Genomic DNA, 21,411 nt, shown 5'->3' with positions numbered 1-21,411 from the left:
TACAACGTTTGAAATGAAGGTTTGAAATGAAAAGAACAGGAACTCTACCCAGTCTGCCGAAGTCACCTTCTCCCCAGGTGTACAGCTCTCCATCGTTGGTTACAGCAGCACTATGTCTGTAGCCAGCAGAGACACACACCACAACCTGAAAGTAGAAAACATAGAATCATATGAAAAGTGGGAGGTAGTTTTATTTTTTTCACCTTTATTTAACCAGGTAGGCCAGTTGAGAACAAGTTCTCATTTGCAACTGCGACCTGGCCAAGATAAAGCAAAGCAGTGTGACACAGACAACAACACAGAGTTACACATGGAATAAACAATAAACAAAAGGCATGAGGAGGGTGTCAATACATAGGCCATAGGAGCGAATAAATACAATTTATCAGATTAACACTGGAGTGATAAATGAGCAGATGATGATGTGCAAGTAGAGATACTGGTGTGCAAAAGATCAGAATAGTAAATAATAAAAACAATATGGGGATGAGGTAGGTAGATTGGGTGGGCTATTTACAGATGGACTATGTACAGCTGCAGTGATCGGTTAGCTGCTCAGATAGTTGATGTTTAAAGTTGGTGAGGGAAATAAAAGTCTCCAACTTCAGCGATTTTTACAATTCGTTCCAGTCACTGGCAGCAGAGAACTGGAAGGAAAGGCGGCCAAATGAGGTGTTGGCTTTGGGGATGATCAGTGAGATATACCTGCTGGAACATGTGCTACGGGTCGGTGTTGTTATCGTGGCCAGTGAACTGAGATAAGGCGGGGCTTTACCTGGCATAGACTTATAGATGACCTGGAGCCAGTGGGTCTGGCGACTAATATGTAGCGAGGGACAGCCGACTAGAGCATACAGGTCGCAGTGGTTGGTGGTATAAGGCGATTTGGTAACAAAACGGATGGCACTGTGACAGTTTGCTGAGTAGAGTGTTGGAAGCAATTTTGTAGATGACATCGCCGAAGTCGAGGATCGGTAGGGTAAGTTTGGCGGCGTGAGTGAAGGTACGTGGTACGTCTTGTCCCGCGAGACCACGCTGTGACATCTTGTCCCGCGAGACCGCGCTGTGACGTCTTGTACCGCGAGACCGCGCTGTGACGTCTTGTCCCGCGAGACCGCGCTGTGACGTCTTGTACCGCGAGACCACGCTGTGACGTCTTGTACCGCTGTGACGTCTTGTCCCGCGAGACCGCGCTGTGACGTCTTGTCCCGGGAGACCGCGCTGTGACGTCTTGTACCGCGAGACCGCGCTGTGACGTCTTGTACCGCGAGACCGCGCTGTGACGTCTTGTCCCGCGAGACCGCGCTGTGACGTCTTGTCCCGCGAGACCGCGCTGTGACGTCTTGTACCGCGAGACCGCGCTGTGACGTCTTGTCCCGCGAGACCGCGCTGTGACGTCTTGTCCCGCGAGACCGCGCTGTGACGTCTTGTACCGCGAGCCCGCGCTGTGACGTCTTGTACCGCGAGACCGCGCTGTGACGTCTTGTACCACGAGACCGCGCTGTGACGTCTTATACCGCGAGACCGCGCTGTGACGTCTTGACCCGCGAGACCACGCTGTGACGTCTTGACCCGCGAGACCACGCTGTGACGTCTTGTACCACGAGACCACATCCATCCTACAACACAATGAGCACGGGTTAGTCTCCATTGCAGGCTTACTTTTCCCAGCAGAGGTCCTTGTATTATCTTGGGGTATTTCTGAGTGGCACTGTTTCCATGTCCCAACTTCCCATAGTCTCCGTCGCCCCAACTGAAGACCTCTCCCTCCCCTGTGACAGCCAGGGTGTGGCCATCAGAGCCCTTGGACGAGGAAACCTAAAGCACAAAACAGAACAACACGACAAACAGTTCAAATCAGCAGTTCGCCCTATCGCCTCTGACCACAGACCATCCACAGCCATGTTCTGTACATTTACCAACTATTCTACATGTTGAATCTCCGGAGTTCGTCGACACCCAACAGGTGAGCTACTGCACAGGGCCAATGTTATGGTGAGTCTTTTACCTTACACATGTTCCTCGGGGGCTCCAGGGCCAGCTTCTTGGGCATGGACTGGTTGTTTGAGTCCCCCAGACCCAGCCGGCCATAGCTGCCCTTCCCACAAGCCTTCACTGAGCCGTCCGCGGACACAGAGAACGTGCAGTACTGTCCCGCTTCAATCTAGAACGGAGGAAAGAGGAAGTGGAAAGACAAAACATGTCATTCAACAGAACTAATCATCTCAAACTGGACATGACATTTATGACATTATTTCTGATTCATTCAAATGCATTTAGCTGCAAGTAATCAACTTATTGTCCTGTTTCCGTGAGCTGATCAAAGAGACAGATGAAGCTGTGTTTTTAATATACGCTTTGGTAAGTGTATACTATAACTCGGAGATGACAGAACAGATTGCGGTCCATTATGTCAGACAGATGCCCGATTCACACTGGAGAGCCCACCTGAACCGTACTGTGCTGGCTCAAATATTTGCTTTTTCACATTGTCCTTTCCAGCAAAGTTCCAGTAACTATGGTGGATTCATAGCCAGGCTAGCCCAGTACAGCTCGGCTTGATGTTATTTGGCCCTACAGTGTGAAAGAGGCTCGATAGGGTTGTAGAGCACCATTTGAGCGTCGCTGAAGCCCTGTGCCAGTTTGGGCTGTAGGATCTTCTCCAAGGTGCCCTCAGCCAGCTGGTGAGAGCTGTTGCTGCCCCACACATACACCATGACAGCATCGTTCTCCACTCCACCAGGGGTGGCTGAGCCCGCGCTGCACGAACACAAGCAGTTGGACGCCAGGTTACAGATCTGATGGGGAAAGGAAGGACATTTACATACAGTGCTGCAGTGTCTTTAATCTGTCAATCGTAAACGTTTATCACAGATAAACCGTCTGTCTTGCTTGATGTAAAATATTTAGTAAATGTTACTGTATGTTTGTCTTTTGATCCGTATCCTACAGTATAACTGACAGAAATAATAAGCCCTCAGGGGATGAATGATGTTCACTGAACCGTATTGAATACAATACTGCCATAGCTTTACACGGTCAGTCATCATTCACATCCAGAACTAGAAAACACAGATATTCCTAATTGCTTTTGTCCAACCAACCTCTTCAAACAGGCAGAGAGCAACGTGGGAGAGACTGCAGAGTCCATCTGCATCCTTCTTCAGGGCCTGAGAATTGAGAGAGTCTCCACGGAAACCCTAAGGGAATAAGAACAGAACATTAGAGGGTACCGTTCCAGGACACTAACAGAACATTAGAGGGTACCGTTCCAGGACACTAACAGAACATTAGAGGGTACCGTTCCAGGACACTAACAGAACATTAGAGGGTACCGTTCCAGGACACTAACAGAACATTAGAGGGTACCGTTCCAGGACACTAACAGAACATTATAGGCTACTGTTCCAGGACAATTACAGAACATTATAGGATACTGTTCCAGGACACTAACAGAACATTAGAGGATACTGTTCCAGGACACTAACAGAACATTAGAGGCTACTGTTCCAGGACAATTACAGAACATTAGAGGGTACTGTTCCAGGACACTAACAGAACATTAGAGGATACTGTTCCAGGACACTAACAGAACATTAGAGGCTACTGTTCCAGGACACTAACAGAACATTATAGGCTACTGTTCCAGGACAATTAACAGAACATTAGAGGATACTGTTCCAGGACACTTGACAGAACATTTGAGGGTCAAGGACACTAACAAACATTAGAGGTACTGTTCCAGGACACTAACAGAACATTAAGGGTTCCCAACAGGACACTAACAGAACATTAGAGGGTACCGTTATAGAAAACACACTAACAGAACATTAAAAAATATCAATACCAGTCTGTTGGGAAGGACACTAACAGAACATTAGAATACCAGTCTGTTAGGGACACTAACAGAACATTAGAATATCTCAATACCAGTCTGTTAGGACACTAACAGAACATTAGACCAGTCTGTTGGGAGGACACTAACAGAACATTAGAAACAATATCCAGGACACTAACAGAACATTAGAGAAGTACCATTCCAACACTAACAGAACATTATAGGCTACTGTTCCAGGACAATTACAGAACATTATAGGATACTGTTCCAGGACAATTGAGTCCATTTGGCTCAAAGGACAATGACAAAGAGGTACAGGTACTGTTTTACTACAAAGAGAAGCCTTAACAGTTCCCAACTGACATCCTTCAGTTACTTCTCATAGCCTTCCGCCAATTATAGAAAACACACTAAAACAATACCACATAAAAAATCTCAATACCAGTCTGTTGGGAAGACCATAAAACAATAACATCTCAATACCAGTCTGTTAGGAAGACCATAAAACAATAACCACAGAAACAATATCTCAATACCAGTCTGTTGGGAAGACCATAAAACAATAACCACAGAAACAATATCTCAATACCAGTCTGTTGGGAAGACCATAAAACAATAACCACAGAAACAATATCTCAATATCAGTCTGTTGGGAAGACCATAAAACAATAACATCTCAATACCAGTCTGTTAGGAAGACCATAAAACAATACCACAGAAACAATATCTCAATACCAGTCTGTTAGGAAGACCATAAAACAATAACCACAGAAACAATATCTCAATATCAGTCTGTTGGGAAGACCATAAAACAATAACATCTCAATACCAGTCTGTTAGGAAGACCATAAAACAATACCACAGAAACAATATCTCAATACCAGTCTGTTAGGAAGACCATAAAACAATAACCACAGAAACAATATCTCAATACCAGTCTGTTGGGAAGACCATAAAACAATACCACAGAAATAACATCTCAATACCAGTCTGTTGGGAAGACCATAAAACAATAACCACAGAAATAATATCTCAATACCAGTCTGTTGGGAAGACCATAAAACAATACCACAGAAATAACATCTCAATACCAGTCTGTTGGGACATTACCACCGTGTCATATATATCTGCATTTCGAGATCCACTTGAAAAGTCACCCAGAAGATAAAAGCTTTCTGTGGAACATTTCCTATTGATTAAGTGACTAGTAAATCAAGTGGACACACAGACAGACGAGGCAGCACCACCACACTGAGGAATGGCCCAGGCTTTTAGCTCCAGGCATCAGGCCAGGATACACAGTAAAATGAAAAAGGAAATATGATTTACAACGAGGGGACATGTTATGCTGCCACTCGCTGCATTAGTACCCTCCACAATAGACACACTGAGTGTACAAAACATTAAGAACACCTGCTCTTTCCATGACAGAGACAGACCAGGTGAATCCAGGTGAAAGCTGTGATTCCTTATGGATGTCACTTGTTAAATTCTTATTTTTAAATGGATTAAGTAGGTTTTTTCCTAAACAATCTACACATAATTCCCCATAATGGCATATGGGGTAGTTTTTGCAAATGTATTACAAATACAAAACAAATATTACATTTACATAAGTATTCAGACCCTTTACTCAGTACTTTGTTGAAGCACATTTGGCAGTGACTATAGCCTCGAGTCTTCTTGGGTGTGACGCTACAAGCTTGGCACGCCTGTATTTGGTAAGATTCTCCCATTCTTCTCTGCAGATCCTCTCAAGCTCTGTCAGATTGCATGGGGGAGAGCTGCTACAAAGCTATTTTCAGGTTTCACCGGAGATGTTCGATCGGGTTCAAATCCGTGCTCCTGCTGGGCCACTCAAGGACATTCAGAGACTTGGCCCGAAGCCACTCCTGCGTTTTCTTGGCTGTGTGCTTAGGGTCGTTGTCTTATTGGAAGGTGAACCGTCGCCCCAGACTGAGGTCCTGAGCAAGTTTTCATCAAGGATCTCTCTATACTTTGCTCTGTTCATCTTTCCCTCGACCCTGACTAGTCTCCCAGTCTCTGCGGCTGAAAAACATCCCCACAGCATGATGCTGCCAGAGAATTTTGTTTCTCATAGTCAGAGTCCTTTAGGTGCCTTTTGGCAAACTCCAAGCGGGCTGTCATGTTTTTTACTGAGGAACGGCTTCCGTCTGGCCACTCTACCATAAAGGCCTGATTGGTGGAGTGCTGCAGAGATGGCAGTCCTTCTGGAAGGTTCTCCCATCTCTAAAAAGGAACTCTAGAGCTCTGTCATAGTGACCATCAGGTTCTTGGTCACCTTCCTGACCAAGGCCTTCTCTCCCGATTGCTCAGTTTGGCCGGGCAGCCAGCTCAAGGAAGAGTCTTAGTGGTTCCAAAATTCATCCATTTAAGAATGATGGAGGACACTGTTCTTGGGGACATTCAAGGCTGCAGGAATGTGTTGGTACTAGAGGTCGACCGATTAATCGGAATGGCTGATTAATTAGGGCCGACAATCGGAAATCGCTATTTTTGGGCGCCGCTTTTCCGATTTTTTTTTATACCTTCATTTAACGAGGCAAGTCAGTTAAGAACACATTCTTATTTTCAATGACGGCCCAGGAACAGTGGGTTAACTGCCTCGTTCAGGGCCAGAACGACAGATTTTCAACTTGTCAGCTCGGTAGATGCAATATTGTAACCTTACAGTAAACTAGTCCAACGCAATAACGACCTGTCTCGCTCTCGTTGCCCTCCACAAGGAGACTGCCTGCTACGCGAATGCAGTAAGCCAAGGTAAGTTGCTAGCTAGCATTAAACTTATCATATAAAAAACAATCAATCATAATCACTAGTTAACTACACATGGTTGATGATATTACTAGATATTATCTAGCGTGTCCTGGGTTGCATATAATCTGACTGAGCATACAAGCATACAAGTATCTAAGTATCTGACTGAGCGGTGGTAGGCAGAAGCAGGCGCGTAAACATTCATTCAAACAGCACTTTTGTGCGTTTTGCCAGCAGCTCTTCGTTGTGCGTCAAGCATTGCGCTGTTTATGACTTCAAGCCTATCAACGCCCAAGATGAGGCTGGTGTAACCGAAGTGAAATGGCTAGCTAGTTAGCGCTCGCTAAAAGCGTTTCAAACGTCACTCGCTCTGAGTCTTCTAGTAGTTGTTCCCCTTGCTCTGCATGGGTAACGCTGCTTCGATGGTGGCTGTTGTCGTTGTGTTGCTGGTTCGAGCCCAGGGAGGAGCGAGGAGAGGGATGGAAGCTATACTGTTACATTGGCAATACTAAAGTGCCTATAAGAACATCCAATAGTCAAAGGTTAATGAAATACAAATGGTATAGAGGGAAATAGTCGTATAATTCCTATAATAACTACAACCTAAAAGCTTCTTACCTGGGAATATTGAAGACTCATGTTAAAAGGAACCACCAGCTTTCATATGTTCTCATGTTCTGAGCAAGGAACTGAAACGTTAGCTTTCTTACACAGCACATATTGCACTTTTACTTTCTTCTCCAACACTTTGTTTTTGCATTATTTAAACCAAATTGAACCTGTTTCATTATTTACTTGAGGCTAAATAGATTTTATTGATGTATTATATTAAGTTAAAATAAGTGTTCATTCAGTATTGTTGTAATTGTCATTATGTTTTTTAAATTATAAATCGGCCGATTAATCGGTATCGGCTTTTTTGGTCCTCCAATAATCGGTATTGGTATTGAAAAATCATAATCGGTCGACCTCTAGTTGGTACCCTTCCCCAGATCTGTGACTTGACACAATCCTGTCTCAGAGCTCTACGGACAACTCATTCAACCTGGTTTTTGCTCTGACATGCACTGTCAACTGTGGGACCACATACAGACCTGTACCTTTCCAAATCATATCCAATCTATTGAATTTACCACAGGTGGACTCCAACCAAGTTGTAGAAACAACTTCAGGATGATCAACGTAAACAGGATCCACCTGAGCCAAATGTTTAGTCTTATAGCAAAAGGTTTGAAGAGTTATAGTTTGCAAACATTTCTAAAAACCTGTCTAAGCTTTATTATTGGTTATTGTGTGTAGATTGATGAGGATTTTTTTTTATTTAATACATTTTACAATACTTTACGAATGTATATAAATAATTTACTGATCTTTCTTATAATCGCTCAGGTATAGGACAGACATGTAAAAAATAACATCATTTTGATTTGATTTTGACTATGTTTTCTATCTACGAATCTGTTATTCATTGCGTTAAAATTGGCTAATAGCAGTAAGCCAAAATTCAATGTTTGATCAAATTATAATATATTTCTTTATTTCAATTTTTTTTATATACAGTACCAGTTAAAAGTTTGAACATAACTACTCACGGGTTTCCTTTATTTTATTTTTTACTATTCTCTACATTGTAGAATCAATTATATACATTTCTGTTACACTTTTTTGGTTACTACATGATTCCATATGTATTTGTATGTTTTATATATTTAATAATAATAATAATAATAATTCATACTTATGTCATGCAATAAAATGGAAATTAATTACTTAAAAATCATACAATGTGATTTTCTGGAATTTTGTTTTAGATTCCGTCTCTCACAGTTGAAGCGAACCTATGATAAAAATTACAGACCCTAAAGGGGTCCTAAAATACTAAATTAAATCGCTAAATGATCCTTGGGTATGACCATCGTAAAAGAATTCCATATGTTAGCTTAGTAGAACCCCCCTCAGCATTAGACTTTAGGGGTACCAAAAGGCCCCCTATTCCCTATATAGTACAATACTTTTGACCTGAGCCCTATTCCCTATATAGTACACTACTTTTTACCTGAGCCCTATTCCCTATATAGTACACATCTTTTTACCTGAGCCGCTATAGCATTTGGGATGCCCCCATAATCTATATAAATAGCAGAACATGATCACTGCTATTATTGATGAAACCTACCCTGAATAGAAAGGAGAAGGTCAAGGTGAGGGAACATACATACCGAGTATTGCCTCATTTGAAGAAGTGTTTGATAGATGAGGTCATAGCCTACTCCTCCCTCTGACTGTAACTGTTGTGACCCCGTGGAGGAAGTTATAGAGGAAGAGGAGGCAGCCAGAGCCACCTCCACCCACTCCAGCAGGAATCTCAGGGAGCCCCTCTGTACAGCCAGGCCCAGCAGCAGCTCCAGAGCCAGCCTGCGTCCCGCCCGATCTGCCCCTCCACTCCCAGAGCTCACAGACGTCTTCTTCAGGAAGTCTGCCACTTGGGCCAGGCAGTCCAATCCCACCGCTGGGATCTTGTTCTCGTTGGCCAGAGACAGAGGAGGCAGGGAGGCTAGGACAGAGGAAGCGGTAGCCAACACATCGTTACACAGCGCCACTCCGGGGTCCTCACGGGCGTACCGCCAGTTCTGCTGCAGCAGGGCGAAGAGGAGACTCAGTCCTGTCCGTACGCCCATCTCAATCAGAACGTCCGTCCCTGATTTAACTCTGGACCCTCCTCCAGGCAGCCAGGGCTCTGAGGCAGGCTCCATGGCCCCGCTGTCCTGGCTAGTCATGGTCTGAGGGGGAGCAGGTGCCCGGAAGCGGTCGTGGTACTTGCTGTGGAGGGCGTAGTATATCCGCTGGAGGACCACGAGGCGGTGGTGCAGGCCCAGGGCATAGGGGGTCCGGGCCAGCACTCGGTGGGCCAGGCAGCGCTGGCTGTGGAGTAACGACGACAGGTACTCCTCCCGCTCCTCAGCAGCACTGGACTCATACTGGAAGTCTGGCAGGCGCGGGCCAATCAAGTCCTGAAATTAAAAACAAACCCTTCAATTGCAACTTATATTCAAGCATTTTGAATATACACAGAGTACACCAAACATTGGGAACACCTTCCTAATATTGAGCCTGGTCCCAGATCAGTCTGTGCTCTTGCCAGCTCCATTGCTGTTATTGTCATGACAATGAGTGACAGGGGGTTTGGCATGAGAACACAAACGGACTGGAACTCAGGCTATATAATATATGCAAGAGGATAGGAGTTGAGCACGTTCTGTCCCTTTACCATTACAGGCTGGGCCACCCCCACCACCTCCTTATTGTGTAGCAGTTTGGCGTAGAGTCCTGCAGCCCCCTGGCGCGTGGCCGTCTGGCTGTCCTCCGCCGCCCAGGAGCTGTTCAGATGCTCCTGCCACTTCAGCATCACGTGGGTCTGGCAAGGCACCATTTCTCCTGATCATTATCTACACTGTGGAGTTATTACAGCTGTCAGGAACAGATGAAGGGGAGAAAGAGAAAGCACCTTGGTTAATAAGGTTAGACTACAAGCTATAGATACCAAAATCAAGGCAGCATTTCTCCTGATCATTATCTACACTGGAGTTATTGCAGCTGTCAGGGACGGGACCGAAGGAGAGAGAGAAAACACCTTGGTTCATACAGTATAATTAGGTTATAAGGTACAATTATTAAACACCACCGCTATGAAATGGCTATGGCCTATCACTGTATTTGGCTATATGCCCCGACGAAAGTTGCGTTGAACGAAAGCTTAGCACATTAAAACCTCTACAGGATCAGTGGGTCCCCCGCGGGAAGGTTGAGCTAACGTAGGCTAATGCGATTAGCATGGGGTTGTAAGTAACAAGAACACTTCCCAGGACATAGACATATCTGATATTGGCAGAAAGATTAACAAGATTTTAAGCTAACTGCACGGTCCAATTTACAGTAGATATTACAGTGAAATATTTCCATGCTATTGTTTGAGGAGAGTGCACAGTTATGGACTTGAAAATGTATTAATAAATCAATTAGGCACATTCAGGCAGTCTTGATACAACATTTTGAACAGAAATGCAATAGTTCATTTGATCAGTCTAAAACATTGCACATACACTGCTGCCATCTAGTGGACAACATCTAAATTGCACCTGGGCTGGAATAATCCACTATGGCCTTTCGCATTTCAAAAATGATGGTACAAAAAAAAATACAAAAAAAGCACATGTTTTTTCTTTGTATTATCTTTTACCAGATCTAATGTGTTATATTCTCCTACATTAGTTCCACATTTCCACAAACTTCAAAGTGTTTCCGTTCAAATGGTACCAAGAATATGCATATCCTTGCTTCAGGTCCTGAGCTACAGGCAGTTAGATTTGAGTATGTCATTTTAGGTGAAAATAAGGGGGGGGCGGATCCTTAATTAAAACACTGAAACTTGAATCTGATTTAAAGTGGTCTGAAAGTCTTCTTAGGACATGAGATGACATGAAAATAGCTTAACTGAAATGTCCTTGGAGTCAAGGCCTTTTAGTAAAGGAATCCCTCGTCTTGATCTGATCGATATGGGGCTGTGACTTGTAAATAATTCATTTACATTACAGTTGGTGGCAGCAGTCACTGGTCAGCAGCTGGAAAGTACCAGTAGTACGGAAATATGATTCTCCATTTGAAATACATTCTGTTTCAGTGTCACGCCACAGCACGGCAAGGCTACGTCTAGCAGCAGGGCAGTAGGCACATGACCATGAATGTATGACACACTATCCCATTGAACCCAGTCCCTTCTTAACCCTCTATGTCTAGCCAACTAACCTTCCAGACGTCTTGTTCTACAATCTACTGCTTACAAACACTGCTTAGTACAACACCCCTCTCTGATCACAAGCCTTGAACTCCATTAAGCTACACAGCAAAAAACCACAGCAGGCCTATTGATAATATTGATAATAGGCCTAAGACGTGATCATGTGAGCAAACAAAGCATGTCAAATGATGTTATTATTGCTGATAAAGGTAAGAGCAGGGTAATAAGAGTTTAATTGTGTTATTGTTAGTCTTGGAGTATACTTGTATTCCAAGTGCTGCCAATGCCTAGGGTAATATTGCAACTATCCCCTTGAACTGGTCAATAGCTTGAGAGTCTCTTAATTTCCCTCAGTCTCTACAATGCCCAGAGGCCAACACCGTAGCTTGGATGAGACAGTCCAGCACAGTAGTCTCTCTCTGGTCTAGCGGAGGGTATGGGGCATCCATACTTTCATACTGGAGTCAAATACAACCACCGACCGTTTTCTTCTTTTCCTCACTCTAAAATGACAACTCAGTGCATGCGTCAACTGATTGTCAGATTACATTGATTACACTGTGTCTTAGAGCCATTTTAGAGCAACAGAAACTAGGAAACAGTCAGTGGTTGTATTTGACTCAAGTTTATTTTTTTAAACTATGGATTTCAGCAAACAAATACGAGCCCAGCTTTAAACAGTACACAGTAAGGGTTTAAGATTTGACATTTTTTTTCAAGTATCGACTGACAGTGACTCGATATAGTCGGAGCTTCAGTCCACCCACACTCGTTGCCGCTCAACTCTGCCTTGTACTTGTACGCGGAGTGTTGAGATTCCTCAGTAACATCACAACAGACAATTGAACTCGATGCACAGTGCATTAGGACTTTCATCAGCCTACATAGAACTTGAACTCTTACTGTAATACATTAACATGATGCAGCATTAGTGAAGTGAGAGCTAGCTATGGGCCGACTAATGTCTGAGAGTGAGCCTCTTCTCTCTTTGCAGCTCAACAGTCGGGCATGAGGCAGGCAGCTTGCCTAGAGCACAGCCTTTATGGTTTCCAGGGGACAAAAATAACAGGAAGCGACAAATAAGAGAGGCAACAACGATACAGTAAAGTTCTTGACATAGCTAGTCAGGCCTAACCTAGCCCTCCCTGGCTGACTCTGCGACATCCCTGAACCAGCACCTGACCAACCATCTGGATCAACAGACGGACCTATATTGGGCATGAGGGAGGGGGAGGGGTATCATTATTAAAATGAATGTCAATTGGAGAGGCCTCACACTTTGTCTAGTATCAGGTTGACCTACAGCTCCAGACTGGTCAGGCGGTCTCTGATTATTTACTATATGCAAGAGCAAAATGTGCAGGTTAGGTTACATGTTACTAATAATAAAAGGCAAATAGTAAGGTGACCGGTGGCAACAACACTTGGGTCGTCATACACAGAGTGTTGAAATAACAGACCATAGGGCCGGTTTCCCAGACACTAATTAGGCCTAGTCCTAAAAAGTATGTTCAATACAAATTGTCAATTGGAGCTAAGTATTTTTTTTTTTTGTCTAGAACCAGGTCTAATTTTCTCAAACCAGACATAATTGGTGTCCATGAAACTAGCTAATGGAGTTAATATATAAATAAAACTATATTTAACCTTTATTTAACCAGGAAAAGGCCATTGAGACCCAGAGTCTCTTTTTCAAGGGAGACCTGGCCAAGAAGGCAGCAACAATCAGTACATTACAGAACTAAAACATACAACGATACAATACAACACATGATCCAGCCTAAAAAAAAACTCCTCTGTAACAGTCTCACAACAAGATTTTTAATTCATTCAGTGGCACTAACATATCTAGATGAAGCATGGATTGTAGACTATTCCATGCTTCTGGTGCACAAGAAGAGAAGGCAGTCTTGTCTAATACTGTGAATGTCCTGGGAACTTTAAGAAGCAACCACCTAGCAGACCGGGTATGGTAACTGCTGGTGGTGAAGGAGACCAGACTGCAGAAATGAAGAAGGAGTTTACCCAAAAGAGCTTTGTAGATGAACACATACAAATGTATCTTTCTGTGCATATAAATTGAGGTCTAACCTACCATTTGGTACAAGGTGCAATGGTGGGTGAGTGACTTGACATTTGTAATAAAGCGCGAGGATGATTGATAAAGAGTCCAGTCTCTAAGATGGAAAAGGTTGCATGCATATACAACAAGTCACCATAATCAATTACAGAGAGAACAGTGGCCTGAACAAGCTTCTTTCTAGCCATAAGCGGGAAGCAAGCTTTTCATACGAGAATTGCCTCATTAAAGCAGTAAATAATGTCTATCGCTCAATCCCTATGTCAGATTTCAACATACCCTAGGACTAGCTAACAGTTGCTAAGCCGAGATGCAACAGTAAGCTACAGTACGGTTAAATTCAGCTGCAAAATGGCCTAAAATCAATGCATGATGGGGTGGGACGAATGACACGACAACAATGGCATGATTCCTCATTGTCAACAAACCACTGGCAACTGTATCAACTGAGACAACAATTATTATTATCATTAGAGAGGTGCCTTTATTTATAAGTGTGTAATAAAAATAAATAAATAAAAATTTTAAAAAATGGCATATTCCAACTCCCCCAGGCACCCAAGTGGGGTCACAGCCAGGGTCACTATTGGACAGCACCCCTGGAGCAACTAGTGTTAAGTGCCTTGCTAGAGGGCACTAAAACATACACACATACACACACACATACATACATACATACATACATACATACATACATGTATTTTTTTTCACCTTGTTGGCTCCAGTATTTGAACCAGCAAACTTTCAGTTACTGGCCCAATGCTCTAACCTTGAGGCTACATGAAGCAAAGAATCTGTGACAGAGGTTTGTGGAAAGCTGATCACTTTTCTCTGAATAGTCTTCTGTCATCAGAAGACCACAATATGAGAGTGCATGACTAACATTCAAACACAAAGGACATGACTGTGACTTGAAAGACAGGTTTGAATTTGATAGCTATTCCCCCAGGTATCCTGGCATTGCAGACAGGCTTTCAGTAAGCAGAAAACAATCAGTGAGTGTGAGAAAATGTCAACTGCTAATGTAGTAGACATGTAGTAGATGTCGCCATCTTGACTATTTCAAATCTTCTCTCATTGATTGAGAAAGGTGGGCGAATTTAGGAAGGATGGGTTGGACGAAAATTCTGTGTTCTATGTTTTACACTACCTACTGTGTAATGACTGTATGGAAGTGTTTACATACTGTATCACCTCTGTTTCAAAGTGTAGCTAATCTACTACAAGATGACCATGTGCTCCTGAAAACAAATTCAGCTGGGAAAAAAACTCACATTGTTGTTTTGCAAGGCATACACGGCACAGGGTGACGAAAGTGGATTCTGGTCGCTTTTATCCTTGCAATCACATTGACTAGCTGGGTATTCTAAACAGTTAGCAACAGTAAAAGCTAACTAACTTGCATAGGTACAATACAATACCTAAACTACTCACAGATGTGGTAGAGTGACAGCTGTCATTTTCTAATCAGCACCAGATCTGCATTGTGTAACGTTAGCAGCTCTGTATTATGTTGCAGAAAGCCAGTAGCTAGCTACTGTCCTATCAGGTCTTAGCTTTCTATCTAGCTAGCTTGACAACTGCTCTTTAACCAAACTCAACCTAGCTATAGTTAGCCATCTTGACTAATAGGATACGGCTGTACAGACTGCACTGTGTCATTCTGACATTAGACAGCATTGCTAGCTAGCAACAAGCCAAGTTAGCTAGCTATCAACAATTGTTGTTTTTGTAACACAAAATGTTGTGTAACGGTGATTTTCTATATGCATAGCGACACACACTGCATACACAAATGCATTCAAAATAAAACCCTACCTCTGTTGTCAGTGGTATTCACACCCGGTCTCTGCTTTCCTCGTACGCTCAGTTAGCTAACGTTAGCTACAGCTGGCAACTAACGTTACAGTGCCACTGCAGTTGACAGCTAACGGGAAAAAACAAGTTTTACAAATAATTATTTATCTATAATTAATGAATACAAATAAGTAACAAGTTAAGACATCCAGGTTTCTATTAAGTCGGTCTCCGACACGGCACCGGCAAAATGTTTTCGGTCTCGCCAGGACGAAACAACAGTATTGTGCCTGGTTGCCATGAAAAACAGCACCATAGGAAAAGCACAGCCCTTCATGCCTGGGCGTCAGCGAGAACACACGGAAAACGTAACGCGAGACCAATATTCTTCTTCGGGTTTATTGGCAAAATACAGATAATGTATGTTTTATTTCACCTTTATTTAACTAGGCAAGTCAGTGAAATGCTGAATACAACAGGTGTAGTAGACCTTACAGTGAAATGCTGAATACTACAGGTGTAGTAGACCTTACAGTGAAATGCTGAATATTACAGGTGTAGTAGACCTTACAGTGAAATGCTGAATACTACATGTGAGGTAGACCTTACAGTGAAATGCTGAATATTACAGGTGTAGTAGACCTTACAGTGAAATGCTGAATACTACAGGTGTAGTAGACCTTACAGTAAAATGCTGAATATTACAGGTGTAGTAGACCTTACAGTGAAATGCTGAATACTACATGTGTAGTAGACCTTACAGTGAAATGCTGAATATTGCAGGTGTAGTAGACCTTACAGTGAAATGATGAATACAACAGGTGTAGTAGACCTTACAGTGAAATGCTGAATTCAACAGGTGTAGTAGACCTTACAGTGAAATGCTGAATACAACAGGTGGAGTAGACCTTACAGTGAAATGCTGAATGCAACAGGTGTAGTAGACCTTACAGTGAAATGCTGAATACAACAGGTGTAGTAGACCTTACAGTGAAACCAACAATGCTTAAAGAAGTTAAGAAGAAAGATATGTAGAAAAATAGAAAATATAAATAACAAATAATTAAACAGCAGCAGTAAAATAACAATAGTGAGGCTACATGCAGGAGGTAACAGTACAGAGTTAATGTGCGGGGGCACCGGATAGTTGAGGTAATTGAGGTAATATGTACATGTAGGTAGAGTTAAAATGACCATGCGTAGATAATAAGAAAAGAGTAGCAGCAGCATACAAGAGGGGTCTTGGTAGCCCTTTGATTAGCTGTTCAGGAGTTTTATGGCTTGGGGGTAGAAACTGTTAAGAAGCTTTTTGGACCTAGACTTGGCACTCCGTTACCATTTGCCGTGCGGTAGCAGAGAGAACAGACTGACTAGGGTGACTGGCGTATTTGACAATTTTCATGGCCTTCCTCTCACAACACCTGGTATAGAGGTCCTGGATGGCGGGAAGCTTGGCCCCAGTCATGTACTGGGCCGTACGCACCACCCTCTGTAGTGCCTTGCGGCCGGAGGCCAAGCAGTTGGCATACCAGGCAGGTATGCAACCAGTCAGGATGCTCTCGTTGGTGCAACTGTAGAACCTTTTGAGGATCTGAGGACCCATGCCACATCTTTTCAGTCTCCTGAGAGGGAAAAGGTGTTGTAGTGCCCTCTTCATGACTGTCTTGGTGTGTTTGGACCATGATAGTTTGTTGGTGATGTGGACACCAAGGAACTTGAAGCTCTCAACCTGCTCCACTGTAGCCCCGTTGATGAGAATGGGGATGCACTCGGTCCTCCTTTTCCTGGAGTCCACAATCATCTCCTTTATCTTGATCACATTGAGGTAGAGCTTGTTGTCCTGGCACCAAATGGCCAGGTCTCTGACCTCCTCTCTATAGGTTGTCTCGTTGTTGTTGGTGATCAGGCCTACCACTGTTGTGTCATCGGCAAACTTAATGATGGTGTTGGAGTTGTACCTGGCCATGCAGTCAGGAGTGAACAAGGAGTACAGGAAGGGGCTGAGCCCTCACCCCTGAGGGACCACCGTGTAACGGATGTGTTGTTTCCTACCCTTAAACCCTGGGGGCGGCCTGTCAAAAGGTGCATTGTCGCCACCAACTGGACAGGTTTTTTTTTTTAATCACACAAAAAAAGTGTACATTCTACTAGAGGGAAGAGAAAATTAACATCAATCCGCACAAACTATGGCTCCACAGTGTCTTAATCTTCAAAGCAAGCCTGTCCGACCCTAGAGCAGCTGTAAGAAAGTGTGTCAGATCTGCTGGCTACATGTGCACATACCTGTGCAGCATGAGTCATATCAACTGTTCTGTTATTATTATTTCAATTGTATTTTTTATTATATTCTACACTTTTGGGAAGGGCCTGTAAGAAAGCATTTTGCTGTTAGTCTCCACCTGTTGTTTACAAAGCGTGTGACTATTAACATTTGATTCTCTCTAACAAGAGAATAGGACCTTTGAGTCTCCGGCACAGGTGATATAGCCTACATGCCCCATTTTTACCTTTATTTAACTAGGCAAATCAGTTAAGAACAAATTCTTATTTTCAATGGTGGCCTAGGAACAGTGAGTTAACTGCCTGTTCAGGGGCAGAATGAAAGATTTGTACCTTGTAAGTTCAGGGGTTTGAACTTGAAACCTTCCGGTTGCTAGTCCAACACTCTAACCACTAGGCTACCCTGCCGCCCCATAACAAAGGGGTCGCTGGTCCAAGTCCTGCACTGACTGGTGCACCTAAATTACTACACTGGTGGCGGCAGTGTGATAATCACTGCAGTCTATTACCTGTCTCTGTCTCTGTCTCTCTCCAACAGTATAATACTGATGATCTTACAGAGAGACAGAGACAGAGAGACAGGTAATAGACTGCAGGGATTATCCCACTGCTGCCACCAGTCTATTACATGTGGTCTTTGCCTCTATATGATACTGCCATCTACTGTTAAGGATCGGTGACCGTTTATGATACAAAGAGTGCCTGTGTAAGAGAGTGAGGCAGAGAAACAGACAGGCGGATGGACAGACATGCACACAGGCAGGCAGACAGACAGACAGACAGACAGACAGACAGACGGACAGACAGACAGATATACAGACAGGCGGCGGACAGACAGACAGAAAGACGGACAGACGGGCGGGCGGATGGACGGACGGACGACAGACAGACATGCAGAAGGACATATATACAGACAGACATACAGACAGGTGGGCAGACAGAGAGGCAGATAGACAGACGGACAGATAGACAGAAAAAGAGAGTGAGGGGGGAAGTGTGTGTGTGTGTGTGTGTGTGTGTGTGTGTGTGTGTGTGTGTGTGTGTGTGTGTGTGTGTGTGTGTGTGTGTGTGTGTGTGTGTGTGTGTGTGTGTGTGTGTGTGTGTGTGTGTTAGATTGACTGTCTGTCTCCTTGGGGTCAAGTAAGGAACCAGGAACTTTGGGGGGTCAAAGGGGCATCTTACCGTCTCCTCTACACAAACAAACTATGACATCAGTTTGTACAGACTTCAATTCCTGGATGGCAGTTGAGTGTAATTCCCACTTCCATGCCGGATTTCTAAAACAGGGGGACAGGCTGGCAACTAGACTAGATGACAACACCGGATTGAGGAAATTGACGAGGGCAAACCATGTGGGGGAAAAACAAACTTGTTTTTAAGCCGATATAACCATGCAACCTCGTGTAATTAAGCCACTCCATCCAAGCAGCGACGTCGTCAGCCTAGAACAGCTCTTCTGAACATCCAAGGCGCCCCTTGCTAAATCTTATCCAAATATGTATTTTCTCCTTTTCACAGTCTTCTCCATATTCATAGTGCGTAATGTTGAGGCTTGGGGAGCAAGTGTCAAGTACGCGGTGAACTGCCCGGAGCGGTGCAATGTGGATCTGTGCGGCTTGACGCAGCGCTGCAGACGGACAGTGCTGGATGACTGCGGTTGTTGCCAGGTTTGTGCGGCAGACAGAGGGGAACACTGCTATCGCACTGTGTCTGGGATGCACGGAGTCAAGTGCGGACCGGGATTATTCTGCGAGTTCTACAAAGATGAGGACGACTATGGAGATGAATATGGTATCTGCAAAGGTAGGCTAATATTCACCATGACACATCAAATGCGCAATTGCGCATCATAAATTGTGTGATTAATCTGTACATAGTCCATACATATGCCATAACAGGCTAGATACATGTGATACCTATTCATATTGTTACATATTGACTATTACGTCTGTTTATTTCTTCCCAAAACGATTCCAAGGCACCCTGGAAGCTTAATTTCGTTCACGCTTAGCCTGACTGTTTCATTGCTGTTTTTCCAAAGGGATCTATAGTTTCTGTGTTCATAGCATTCCTAAAAGTTACCGTAATGAAAACGACGACTACTATGACACGCTTCATGTAGAATATGAGTATTTACATCAAGCTATGCTTAGCTTTCACTGTGGCCTTTTTGGATGCAAAGTTTTTCGAATTTGGAATGTTTACTATCTCTGCTCATGCTGATAGTGGTGAAGAGAACTGTAATATGTAGTCTTACATCACTATAATGCAGATCTGACAAAGAGCAAAGGATCATGGACCTATAGAACAGAACAGAATAGAATAGAAAATACATCTATGTGGCCCGTTGACATCCCCACTCGGTACTTTGTTTGTCTAATGGGTGATAATTTAATTGCCTACTATAAGTACATATCATGTCCATCTCCTGCAAGTGCAATAACATTGAATGGTATTCCCTTCCTTACAGATTGCATGTATGGAACCTATGGGGTAGGGTGTGGTAAAACATGCCATTGCAAAGCTGGAGGTATCTGTGACAGAGAGACAGGAGCCTGCCTCACCTTCAAATTCTTCACCAAAATCGCCAGCAAGCTGAAGACACAGCACCCCAATGCAGGTAAGAGATTGAGAAAATACTTCAATGTGAGAGCCACCCTATGGGACACAGATTCTGCACTATGAACCACTTCCAATGGAGATTATCCAGTGCTTTTAAACCCGGGTTGAAAGGTTTGGTCTGAGAAACTGTAGAGCTAAAACAGCAAATCCATTTGAGCATGTTTTGGATACACAATGTGGAGTAGCACTGAAGCAACCCAGTTAAAGAAACCCAGCTTGTGTATCTCTGTGAAGTGTTTGCTGTTGTCACATCACATTAAATAGATATTGACCTGGTGATATTTCTCATTTTCAGGAGGTGAGATTGGTTCAGGAGATGACAGCACCAGTCTGAATGGGGAACGATCCACTGCTCCAAAGTGGTTAACACCTCGCTGACACTCATTATCAACACTTAGTTTATTCTGTGTAAATGTAGAAAGCATAGTAGTAAATTAAATGATTGGAGGATATATTTTATTATGTATTATTAAGAAAACACATTTTCTACAAGATTATTGAATGTTTTGAGCATCTCTGTTGTGGTGTTTCTATTTTATACCAGTGCCCCATCATGTCATAAGAGTTGTGTTGTACCAAACGAAGGGAGGAAAAATGTACCAAAGTTCAAATATATGTTTATTCTACTTTTATACAAAGTATGAATATATCTAGAATGTCTATGATGACCTCTATGATGAGCTAGCACTCTAGCAATGCTGCATTCACTTCTTCATAATTGAGATCATTTGGTTCAATCAAATGATGTGAAAATGTTGTGCTGATATGATATGACCCCCCCCCCCCCAGGGATATAAAATAATGAATAATATATTGTCTCATCCATTTCTTCTAGAAGTATCTGCTGTGATCTGCGCTTTGAATTGTTTGTTTGTTTGTTTGTTTGATTGATTGATTGTTCTTTACTGAGAATCTCTTATTTTTCTTTCACCTGTGACCACATGGATCAATATATATATATGTGTCATATCACCTGCCAATGTACAGTATGGTCTTACAAATAAACCAAAGTTGACCTGGAAAAAAATCAGTTTGAAGCCCTGTGTTTAGTCATTGCGGTTTATTTCCCTCCTATGTTATTAAAGATGTCAGTCTACATAAAGAGAAAGAAACATTTAGCAGACGTTCTTATCCAGAGCGTCTTTTACAAGAGCAATTAGGGTTAAGTACCTTGCTCAAGGGCACATGGCCGGGCGTGGAGGTTCGATTCGGCGACCTTTC

At 43.3% G+C, this 21,411-nt stretch overlaps 2 protein-coding genes across 2 annotated transcripts in view; one reads left to right on the top strand and one right to left on the bottom strand.

The window, feature by feature from the left end:
• LOC135548087 (probable E3 ubiquitin-protein ligase HERC1) overlaps positions 1–15,612 on the bottom strand; it is a 114,003-nt gene extending 98,391 nt beyond the window's left edge. Inside the window, 8 exon segments of the mRNA XM_064977339.1 lie at positions 49–145; positions 1,663–1,818; positions 2,009–2,164; positions 2,613–2,798; positions 3,105–3,200; positions 8,836–9,627; positions 9,885–10,084; positions 15,310–15,612. Of these exon segments, the coding sequence (XP_064833411.1) occupies positions 49–145; positions 1,663–1,818; positions 2,009–2,164; positions 2,613–2,798; positions 3,105–3,200; positions 8,836–9,627; positions 9,885–10,046 (1,645 nt within the window). The 5' untranslated portion in view covers positions 10,047–10,084; positions 15,310–15,612.
• Positions 15,613–18,877: 3,265 nt separating this feature from the next.
• Positions 18,878–21,211, top strand: esm1 (endothelial cell-specific molecule 1). The gene is made up of 3 exons (XM_064977107.1): positions 18,878–19,371; positions 20,039–20,188; positions 20,486–21,211. The coding sequence occupies exons 1-3, from the start codon at positions 19,065–19,067 to the stop codon at positions 20,566–20,568; spliced, it is 540 nt and encodes a 179-aa protein (XP_064833179.1). The 5' UTR covers positions 18,878–19,064; the 3' UTR covers positions 20,569–21,211.
• Positions 21,212–21,411: the final 200 nt, after the last annotated feature.

The sequence above is a fragment of the Oncorhynchus masou genome, chromosome 11 (assembly GCF_036934945.1).
Source record: "Oncorhynchus masou masou isolate Uvic2021 chromosome 11, UVic_Omas_1.1, whole genome shotgun sequence".
NCBI classification, from domain to species: Eukaryota; Metazoa; Chordata; class Actinopteri; order Salmoniformes; family Salmonidae; genus Oncorhynchus; species Oncorhynchus masou.
Note: the sequence above shows the minus strand (reverse complement) of the source record. Positions and strands in the feature narration are given on the sequence as shown.

What these genes read in the sequence shown, in the direction of transcription:
- esm1 (XM_064977107.1), top strand. Translation starts at nt 19,065, where the DNA reads ATGTATTTTCTCCTTTTCACAGTCTTCTCCATATTCATAGTGCGTAAT. An exon ending in TGAATATGGTATCTGCAAAG is followed by an intron (nt 19,372 to 20,038) that starts GTAGGCTAATAT and finishes CCTTCCTTACAG; the next exon opens with ATTGCATGTATGGAACCTAT. An exon ending in GACACAGCACCCCAATGCAG is followed by an intron (nt 20,189 to 20,485) that starts GTAAGAGATTGA and finishes TCTCATTTTCAG; the next exon opens with GAGGTGAGATTGGTTCAGGA.